Source organism: Charadrius vociferus, unplaced genomic scaffold (genome assembly GCF_000708025.1).
Source record: "Charadrius vociferus isolate BGI_N301 unplaced genomic scaffold, ASM70802v2 scaffold675, whole genome shotgun sequence".
Lineage (NCBI taxonomy): Eukaryota > Metazoa > Chordata > Aves > Charadriiformes > Charadriidae > Charadrius > Charadrius vociferus.
Genome location: NW_009648554.1, coordinates 10,348 through 21,845, shown reverse-complemented (window position 1 = coordinate 21,845; position 11,498 = coordinate 10,348). Strand labels below are relative to the sequence as shown.

Sequence of the window (11,498 nt, the reverse complement as noted above, 5' to 3'; positions counted from 1 at the left end):
CCTTTGCCCTTCAAAACTGCCTCCCAAGGGACACTCTCAACCATGCTCCTGAACAGGCTAAAGTCTGCCCTTCGGAAGTCCAAGGTGGCAGTTCTGCTGGCTCCCCGCCTTGCTTCACCAAGAATTGAAAATTCTACCATTTCATGATCACTGTGCCCAAGACGACCTCCCCCACAAGACCTTCTCTGTTAACAAACAGTAGGTCCAGTAGGGCACTTCCCCTAATTGGTTCGTTCACCAGCTGTGTGAGGAAGTTGTCTTCCACACACTTTTCCCTCATCCACTGAGGAGGTCACCTTGTCATAGAAGGAGATCAGGTTAGTCAAGCAGGACCTGCCTTTCATAAACCCATACTGACTAGGCCCGATCACCTGGTTGTCCTGCATGTGCCACGTGATGACACTCAAAATTATCTGCTCCATAACCTTCCCTGTCACTGAGGTCAGGCTGACAGGCCTGTAGTTCCCTAGATCCTTATTCCAGCCCTTCTTGTGGATGGGTGTCACGTTTGCCAACCTCCAGTCAACTGGGACCTCCCCGGTTATCCAGGACTGCTGGTAAATGATGGAAAGTGGCTTGACGAGCACTTCTGCCAGCTCCCTCAGTACCCTTGGGTGGATCCCATCTGGCCCCATAGAGTTTTGTGTATGTCTAAGTGCTGTAGAGGTCACTCACCATTTCCCCTTGGATTATGGGGGCTTCATTCTACTCCCTGTCCCTGTCTACCAGCTCAGCAGGCTGGGTACTCAGGGAACAACTGGTCCTACTACTCAAGACTGGGGCAAAGAAGGCATGAAGTACCTCAGCCTTTTCTTCAGCCTTTGTCGCTCTGTTTCCCCCCCACATCCAATAGAGGATGGAGATTCTCCTTAGTCCTCCTTTTATTGCTGATGTATTTTATAGAAACATTTTTTATTGTCCTTAACATCAGAAGCCAGATTTAGTTCTAGGTGGGCTTTGGCCCTTCTAATTTTTTCCCTGCATAACCTCACATCATCTTTGTAGTCCCCCTTAGTTGCCTGCGCCTTCCAAAGGCCATAAATTCTCTCCCCCCACAAGTTCCAGCCAGGATGGTCATCTCCCCCACCGGCTTGTTTTTTGGCACATAAGGACAGCCTGCTCCTGCACCTTTAAGATTTCCTTCTTGAAGAATGTCCAGCCTTCCTGGACTCCTTTGCCCTTCAGGACTGCCTCCCAAGGGACTCTGTCAACCAGGCTCCTAAACAGGTCAAAGTCTGCCCTCCAGAAGTCCAAGGTGGCAATTCTGCTGACCCCCCTCCTTGCTTATCCAAGAATTGAAAACTTGATCATTTCATTATTGTTATGCCCAAGAGAGCCTCCAACCATCACATCATCCTCCTCTGTTTACAAACAACAAGCCCAGCAGAGTGCTCGCTCACTAGCTGTGTCAGGAAGTTATCTTCCATACCCTCCAGTAACCTCCTAAACTGTTTCCTCTCCACTGTATTGTATTTCCAGCAGACATCTGGTAAGTTGAAGGCCCCCATGAGAACCAGGGCTAGCAATCTTGAGACTTCTACCAGTTGATTATAGAGTATTTCATCTGTCTCTTCATCCTGGTTGGGTGGTCTGCCTTGTCAGCCTTTCCCCTGATTCTTACCCATAAACACTCAACCCTTTCATCACCATCGTCAAGCTCTAAATTGCAGCATTAATTCTCTAAACAAGTTGCATATAAAATAACAATTATGAATGTCTGCAAACTATCATCATAGTTCTTTCAGGTACCCAAAGTGGAAAAAAAGTTAGGAGAGCATCACCAATTTTTCCTATGTCTAGTCGACATACGATCTCATCTGCCCAAACACTATGATGGTTTAAAAGAGATTTTAATAACATTTAGTTGAGGAACTGCAAATAAATTTTAACTCACACCTGCCACCAGGTAGTCAGAATATACATGCAGTCAGCTGCTGCAGCTAGCCAAGTGATTTGATAAACACTGGAAACTCAACTTTCCCTGCATGTGCCTTTCACATAAGCCCTGCATATATACACACCATTTTAAACCTAACATATATTAATTTTGCTTGCAAACAAAACTGTTCTTCCAATATTAAACTGATGCAGGTGGTCTTGTTGAAGTAATTTTTAAGAAGCACTCCAAATTCTGTAGATAAGATATATCTATTTCAGTGACGACTACCATTTATTCTAATTAGGAGTTTAGAAAATTCACGTGGCTAGAGATGCTTCCATTGTATATGCATTCAGCAATGCCTGATTAATAGTGGAAATTATGCTATTATATCTGAACCAACTTTCTAAAACACACTTTTGACTTATCTATGTCTATGCCAGTATGTCTACAGCTGGCTCTACCTACACTTCAGTGTGGTTTTATGACTGAGGGAACAGACTGAATTAGCTTAGTGTGTTCTCAAATATTAAGAAAATAATGATTTGGCCTGGAACAGTACATCATGGAATCTAACAAGACATCTTAAAAGTAGGAAAGGGACAGCTTTATATATAATTTTCTGAATACTAAGTCTACACTGCAAATACATATTAGTACCAAAGAAATCCAAAGACACCAATCTAGAATACTAAATCTCTTTCAATATAATTTCTGATTTTTCTAAGTTATACATTATTTTACATATGATTCAGAAATACCATACTATATGCAATTTATGATCTACAAAAGTAGATACGCTCTTTATGGTAGAATCAGCTTTCAAATGAATAATTTATACGCATATGAATTTAGGAATACATGAAACAAACATAAAGTCTTCCAGCAAAATAATTCTTCCTTTAACCAAGTAGGGTCATGCTTTTAGCCAAAGTGTACTTCTCGGGCTTTTTTTAAAATTTCTGTTTGGATGGAAACATCTGTGGTACTTAGCACAAACGTTACTCAGTGCATGGAACTTCACATGCCATGGAAATACTTGGCATTTTACATTTTACTTTAAATATTGCCTTGGAACCATAGTAGCCCCAAAATACAAATTTAACCTCTGATTCACTTTCCTAATAATAATCACTTTCTACATGTTTTAAAGTGTTTCCCACTACTGGGCTTTTCAGCTCAAAATGAGAAAATCTGCTACTGCAGAAAACTTGTTTGAGCACTCAGTTAAGGGCTTGGACACCTGGTAGACAACAGAGGTGGGTCAGAATACAAAAAGGTTGGTTTCTGCTCAATTCCACTACTATGAGCCCCAAAACTTTTCTTCTTTAAGACTTGCTCCCCTCAGAATTAAACAAATTTCTTTCCCTTGAGGTGAATTTCTCTCTTCAGCCAGTCTACCACTGTTTCTTCTCTTCTTTCCTTCAGTATGACATGCTCAGCTGAGACTGCCTCAGTGACTTCCGCTTCAGCCTTGTTGCCTTGCACCCAACATTCAAAGGCCCCAAAATACTGCTCTTTGCAGGCTCTTTCATGAGAAGGCCAAACCTGCAATCCATCTACAAATGTAACATCCACTAAAATAAATATGAGTTTGGAAGCCTGAAAGCCTGCCAGACAAGACCTTCAATTTCCTCACATGACTGCTCACTGGATTATAGAGCTTTCCTCATAACTTCAGACAATTTATATAGCACAATCAGGGCCCAGCATATGGAAACTGCTGGAATGGAACTTCAGTAAGTAGCAGCCTGTAATTTTGAGGCACTTGGTAATAAGAAATATAGAGGGAGAGGCTGAAACAGGAAATAGTGACAGGGAAATGAACTGACTGCTGATCACTTACTATAACGAAACTGAGAGAAAGCTCTTCTTGCGCTAGAACTCTACACTACAAGTGTTCTTCATAGTCATACAACTTATGTTAATTAAACCATGACCTCACCTGCCCACCCTGAATAACTAAACAGAATAACTCAAAACATTCACTAAGGGGATGAGATTTGGCAATAGTGAAGTCTAACTGGACAATCGGTATAAATGGAATGCTTAAATTTTGCTTGCGAGCAACACTCGTGCTAAAGGCTACTACTTGTTTTAGAGTTATTGACAACTTAAAATGACTGGTTCTGGGACAGATGTTAATCAAGGACTACACAGAATATGACTGGCAGTCTCTTACAGACCAATAATCAGACTGGAAAATACAAGTGTCTCGAGCATGACATTCTGATCTATCGCTAATTCTAAAACAAGTAATAGTGTCTTCAATATTCACTGCCAATTGCTTTATTAAACATGTTCTCTAACCAGCAGCTATATAACAAAATATTTGTCAGTAGGAATCATCATTTAAAAATAACTGTGATGGATTTATCTGAATGGAGTTGTAACTCTTATACTCAGTGTTCTGGAAGGCCCTGCAAACACTGTATGACAGAGGAATTTTCTGTGCAGTAGAGGATGATATTGAGTACAGTCTACCACTGAACTCCTTTGCAGGATCCCTGCCTCTCCGAGAAAGAGCCCTGTGTCACCCCTGCTGCCGCTTCCGGAACATGACAGAAGCCTCACATACTTGTGACTGGCCATTCTAGGAGATGCAGCAGACACCTGACACTTGCAGTCCCAAGTAAGAGGCATGACCAAGAAAAATTCGATAGTGCTAGTCATGGTGTGCCCAGAGAACCGAGGCTGCCTTAATACAGACCAGGAATACCTGGAATAAATACTGCAGAGCTGCCAACAGCTAAAAGAACTAAAGATGACTATTTAACTGGGAAGCACTCCACACTAAAGTTAACATACTGACACCCTGAACAACAACAGACAGCTTCACTCCAGCAAAACAGCGAGGCTGAGTGCAGAGGGAAAACACACAGCAATAGGAGTGCTAAAAGTCACTGAGGCACAGAAACAAAACCAAAAAAAAAACCACCACCACCCCCCAAAAAAAAAAAAAATTTGCTTCACCTCAAGAGGGCTTCATTTAGAAGTGACACCTACCATGTTGCTAAATTATTTAAAGAAAACAAGCACCACGAGGAGCAAGAGATGGGGAAAGATGACAGGAAAACATGGACTTTTTCCTGCTTCATCCCACTTTTGTTTTCCTAACATGAAAGGAAAACAAGAGTCAGCTAAGGCAAGAGCAGTTGTTCTTGGCTCACTCCCTGGCCAAGGTCAGAGAAGAACCGAAATAGAAGCATCGTGGCATGGACTGCAAGCTCCAAGGGGGCCAACCTGTCTGTGCCTCAACCAGCAGAAATTTTGGAGATATAGAGGTATGCAGCCTCTTTTAAACAAGTGAGTCCTGAAAGTGGGGATTTGCTCTCCATAGTATTTTTAGCTGAAAAGAACTCTAAAGCAAAATGATCTAGTATATTAAAAAGCTTAAATAACTGTGACAAAAGTGTTATTACATAGGAACTGCAAAACCAAAATGAAAATTGTACTACATTCAGACCTATCAACTGCACATCTGCATTAACCAAACTGTGATACAACACTCAATGGAATACCATTTTAACTACATTTCTTCGAAAGTGTCACTTAGCCCTGGAAATTCCCATTAAATTATTTTTCCTCAAGAGTACTACAAAATGTTAACCTAGACTGTATCAGGGACAGCACAAATAGCTGGGTATAATGCATCCTATCTACGTCTGAAGCAGCAGGCTCTTGTTTGTAAATAACATACCAAAATGCATTATTCAATAGCACTTCCAAGGACAAATAGGAATTAGTTTAGCAAGTCTGTGTAATCATTCTTTTTCCCCCCCCTTTGGCAATTAGTTAAATCTGTCTACTCCTAACAAGGAGATTGAACAGTGTTCTACTATAATTAAAACCAGAATGAATAACCACAATATATACATATATTTTTACTAGAGAAATTACTAGGCTCTTGGTTTAGTATTTTCTAGTCATACCCTTCTATTTTAGTGTTTTGTTACTCAATAGTTTGGTTTTTAATTTTTTTGCATTTGTTTTTTAAATTTCTGTTGGGAATAAAAACAGCTTTTTCCCTATGCAAGTACTACTGTCATGTGATCAACAGTCAAATAAGAGAAAATTTCTAATCCTACTTTTAAATGCAACTGTTTATGATTTGTAAACAAGGTATTTCTAAAATAAGGTAAATAATTACTTTCTGATGCTGGTACTTGCAAAGGATCTACTATCCTCTTCACTCTTTGAATTTATGGTAATGATGACTTCTACACCAAGCACTTCCTCTTCTCTGTTATTTACTCAAAGTTTTTTCTAAACCCAAATTCTCAAAAACAAGAAGCAGGTATTCAGTTCAATCAATGTCTCTCCGGAGAGATTCAGCATCATAAAGGACCCACTATTTTCCTCCCAATCCTTGAGTTTGTAACATTTTCATAACCTGTAATGATCTCGGCAAAGACCTAATCTTGCACCCTTAGCGCAGACACTGTAAACACTGAAAATGTTGCCTGCTGAAGGACTACAGAATTAGGCCTTAGTAGTTAAAATTAATCTTGAAAAACTTTTTCCCAGGACACAGACCAGGTTTTAGGGGGGGGTTGCACCTTCCCATCCACTTGCTTCTCGCAGGGACTCAAAAAGCTGAAAGATATGCCAATTAAGTAATTCTTCTGTAATTTAGAAAGGGACAAGCACACTATTATACTAGAACATGTAATGTGCACTTACCAGACCATTGCAGTTGCTTAAGGCCACTTTAGTTGTACTGTGTTGGTCTTGCAAATATCCTGTGTAATGACAGTGGTCTAAAAAATCGTGCTTCCACTGAGGTCCATCTTTCCCCCAGTATTCTACTGTAAAATGTCTAGACACCAAATCTGTGTTGAGAGTCAGGTTTAAATGAAAGTGCTTGCCATAGGCAGAAAGTTTAAAAAATAATTTAGATGATGCCAGTTCTTGGTTATAAGGGTCTGTACTCCTCCTCCTTCTTGACGGTTTAGCATTTTTCACAGTAAAGCTGAGGAAGGCTCCATTTTGATCAACCCTTATTGGGATTGTTAGTTGGTAGTGTTCAAGGTAAGACAGGAATTCCTCTTTGTAATCACAAGGTAAGACAATCCAGGGAGTGGGCATAGAAGAGAAGAAAATATAACAGGAAACAACAAGTAGTAGTATAAACATAAACCATATTTGGCTAAATCTCATCACCCTCATGAGCAAGTCATTTTCAGGTAAAAGCAAGATGGAGAGTTTTACTAAATAGAAGAAAACACTCTTTTCTTTTTAAGTCAAGAAAACATTCAGTTTTCTATTAACCTGATGTCACTGGAAATACAAAAGTTTTTAATTACATACAATTTTCCTATTTACCCTAAATATGTAAACATTTGGGGCTAAATTCTACCTAAGAGGGACATATTCTTCCCAGTGATACCATTCAAAGACAAAAGCTATTAGATCCACCTGCAAGAATAAAAACAGTAGTAATGAAAAGTATTATATTGTAAAAACATGTAAACTGCTCTTTATTTCATTAAAAACCTATAAATGTTAATGGATCAAAGTAAGATTAGATTCTTACTTCCTAGTTAAAAACACGTTAATGATGATATAGTTTAGAGAATTGCCATAACAAGTACATTTTACTAGATTTAATTTGCAAGGCTTTCCTACAGTTAAAAATAGACAAAACCAAATTAAAACAATTTAATCAGATTTGCTGTATTTAAACTTCCATGACAATGAATCATGATAAAAATAAGAGCAGAGCCCATATGATGTCATGAGCTATATAAACGCGGTTTAGAAAATTTTACCCAAATGCAATGCAAAAATTGATACTTCTTGACAGCTACAGAGGTCTGACCCCTACCTTGAGAACTATATGAAAGCCTGTTGTCACTGTGAAATTCCGATGAAACCATGACTAGGCTCAAAATCCATGTCCACATCTTCCAAAAAAAATCCATAATTTAGAAAAACAGAAAACTGCTTCCCCCCCCCCCCTCCTTGGAGGGCTACCTGTGTGCTATAGAGTTAACTCCACTCCAGAATAGCACCATAACAGATGTATGTATTTTATACTACTTCCAAATTAACTATTGGATGTTTCACTTTTTGACAGGTATTTTTTTCCAACAACCTGTATTTTCTTCTATATCTGCAGTCATTTTCTCAATTCAAAGTAAGCATTTGTAAGATTCCTTAAAACATCAGTAAGACATTAAACTGGATAGTTAACTGAACTTGCTCCATTTCTTTTCCTGAAAAATAAAAGAAAAATGAGTCAAGGCAAATTCTTTCTATTAAAATGGATCTATACTGCAAAACACTAAGTCATCATAATGAACTATACAATATAACATTTTGAAATAATATTCAACCATTATCACTTTCATGGTCCAAGGTCCAAACTTACAAAAAAACCATAAAATTACCCTTAACCTTGAACTACTAGTTCCATACAACTTAAGATGCACATATCTGCTTTACATTAAATAGGTGTAAGAATTCATAAAATTAAGATTTCTTGTTGCTCAAATACTACATTCAGACTTGTTCCAGCTATTATCAATGCTATGCACTCATTGATTTCAACAGTGAATAACTAGACCAAATACACTGGTAGACAAAGGAAGAACCTGGGAAAGAATCCAGAGTACAGTTATCTGATCTTTCTGCAGCATGTATTTTGTTATTTACCAAAGAACAAATTTCTTTATTTGAAACTATTCATCATATACATTCTAAACTTTGAAATGTTTGTTGTATACATATTAGCTACAATTTGATGTAGTAGAATATATTTTTATTTTCATTTTGCAGGTCACAGGATTGAGCAAATAACATGTTATCCCCGCCCCCGCCCCCCCCCTTTTTTTTTTTGCATTTAAAACACTGTTACAGTAATACTAAAAAGCAGCTTTAGCTGTGGCCAGGTATTAAATTGAAGGTCTACGTGGCCAAGTAACAGCCCAATATCATAGGATACCAAACCATGTGTTGTGTCAGCTGATACTAATCAGTCCTCTTAAGCACTCTCAGCACACCTGTGCATAGAACAAACTCTGCAGAAGCAAACAATGGAGAAACACAACACCCAAGAAAGGAAAACCATTTAAAAACAAATTTCCAAAAGCATACATAGTCATTTCTACATGCACCAGATAAATTTGCCTTTCTAAAATTCATTCAGATGGGTAATACCCCTGCAGCCAGCAGATTTGTAAAGGTTAAAGAATCACAGCATGTCTATGAATGGATTTAGAACAGCCCTGAGGAGAAGGACTTGGAGTGTTGGTGGATGAGAAGCTCAACATGAGCCAGCAATGTGCAATCGCAGCCCAGAAAGCCAACTGTATCCTGGGCTGCATCAGAAGTGTGGCCAGCAGGTCGAGGGAGGTGATTCTGCCCCTCTACTCTGCTCTCTTGTCACCCCACCCCTGTACTGCATCCATCTTTGGAGTCCTCAGCACAAGAAGGACATGGACCTGTTGAAGCAGGTCCAGAGGAGGGCCATGAAGATGATCAGAGGGCTGGAGCTCCTCTCCTATAAAGACAGGCTGAGAGAGTTGGTGCTGTTCAGCCTGGAGAAGAGAAGGCTCCGGGGAGACCATATAGCAGCCTTCCAGTATCTGAAGGGGGCCTACAAGAAAGATGAGGAGGGACTCTTTGCAAGGGCATGTAGTGATATGACAAGGGGGAATGGCTTCAACCTGGAAGAAGGTAGATTTAGATTAGACATAAGGATGAAATGTTTCACTGTGAGGATGATGAGGCACTGGAACAGGTTGCCCAGGGAAGTTGTGGAGACTCCATCCCTGGAAGTGTTCAAGGCCAGTTTGGATGGGGCTTTGAGCAACCTGGTCTAGTGGAATGTGTCTCTGCCCATGGCAGGGAGGTTGGAACTAGATGATCTTTAAGGTCCCTTCCAACCTAAACCATTCTATGATTTAGTGATGCCATTCACATGTGACCTCAAAGGATATTAATAAAATCTCCGGTCCGGCCTTCCATGTAACACCTTTATTTCCTACCTAATATTTGATTACAGCTTTTAGATTTTACAAATTTTGAAGAGACATAATCAATTCTATACTCTTCAGCTATATTTGTATACTAAAGAATGTGCCTTATTTGCAATCTGAGAACATCCAGTTTCAAATTCCAATCACTGAATCTTGCTTTACCCCTGTCTGCTAATGATCTGCTTTGTTCTCCTTGCATGGATAGTTATAATCTGATACAAGCACTTCTTGACAGTTCCTGATAAGCAGCTCAACCTATTTGGTTTACCTCACTCCATACAATCCAGTTTCCAGATGTCTAATTATTTCTGCAGCTTTTTTTGAACCCTTTCCAATTTGTCAGCATCACTTTTCATGCACAGACACCAGAACTGTAGTCCAGTAATGGCTTATTATTGCCATATATAGAGATAACATTGCCTCACAGGTTTTACTTAGCCAAAAAATCCTAACAGGGAGCTCATGTTCAGCCTGTTAGGCTGATTGTAAATTACCCTAACATTAATATCTGCAACTACAGCACCTAAGGTGCTAGGTAGCTCAGAATACTGAAAGTAAAGTACAGTGTCCATTATTTAGACACCACTGGCCCATTTTAAGCCTTGGTCAACAGCGTCCAAGTCACCCATGTCTAAGTATCTTTTCAGGGGTCTGTGTAAAACAGCCTCCCTCATTCTAAGCTTCACACGAGAAAAATCTCCTTTCACGTTAAGCATTTTTAGCCTCCTTTCCAAAAGTACTATATCCAGCTCGAGCACTGATACAGATAGACCACACGTAGCTGTATTAATGCTCTGAATTAAAGAGTAGTGATGGACATGAAGGATAAAGCACTCTGGTAACTCCAGATATAGTATTTCCAGTATGAAGTTAGGTAGAAACCTCAAAGCATCCACTGTCTGTACCCTTTTTCTTTCTATCTGCCTCGATAGCACATATTCAGCATTCCATTTTTGATTGTGGTGAAGATGACACATTTTGCCAACACTAAGCTTACAATAAAAAGTGTTTCTTCTGCCTCATGGCTAAACTACATGTTCACCCACAGTAAGGGCAGGTATGGTTCTATTTCCCAAACATTTACCTAAAACCACAGTTCCTGACTAATTATAAAAGCTCTGCCAATTAGCAAAGAAAAAGTACAAGATGTTTTTCAAAAATCCAGGATGCCGATGACAAAGCAGATGCACTGTACTGGCATTTCTGCAGAGGCACTGATGGCAGAGTGGCAGTCCTGTCACTGGTGCCATGTGCTTCCTACCCACCCAAACTCAACGGGGGGTGGGGGGGAAGGCCATAAACACATGCAGGAATACTACTTTAGGGCAGAAGGGGGGAGAGGAGCACTAGCCAAACTGCTCAGACCAGTCACCGTGGGAGCCTCCATCTAAGCAAAGGAATATAGTTAAGGCACCTAGGGCAACTAAAGCGTCCCTTAAACTGAAGATATCTGTATCTTAAGTTTTAGGATAGTCAAGCTGCTAAGAGACCACTATCCCCATAGCCGAGCCGAGCATCATCACACGTGCCGCCTCCCCCTCCTAGGGACAGCCACGGCTGTACCACCCCAGGGGCGTCCACCACAGAACCGCCAAGCTCCCGCGCACTTGGCGGGGACGAGGTCTCGTGGGAGGAGC

At 40.1% G+C, this 11,498-nt stretch overlaps 1 protein-coding gene across 1 annotated transcript in view; it reads right to left on the bottom strand.

The window, feature by feature from the left end:
* Positions 1–7,803, bottom strand: part of LOC104287393 (A disintegrin and metalloproteinase with thrombospondin motifs 6-like) — a 160,151-nt gene extending 152,348 nt beyond the window's left edge. The window contains exons 1-2 of the mRNA XM_009886090.1: positions 7,707–7,803; positions 6,563–6,927 (exon numbers count right to left, since the gene is read on the bottom strand). Of these exons, the coding sequence (XP_009884392.1) occupies positions 6,563–6,927; positions 7,707–7,803 (462 nt within the window). The remainder of the gene's footprint in view (positions 1–6,562; positions 6,928–7,706) is intronic.
* Between the last annotated feature and the right edge of the window lie 3,695 nt (positions 7,804–11,498).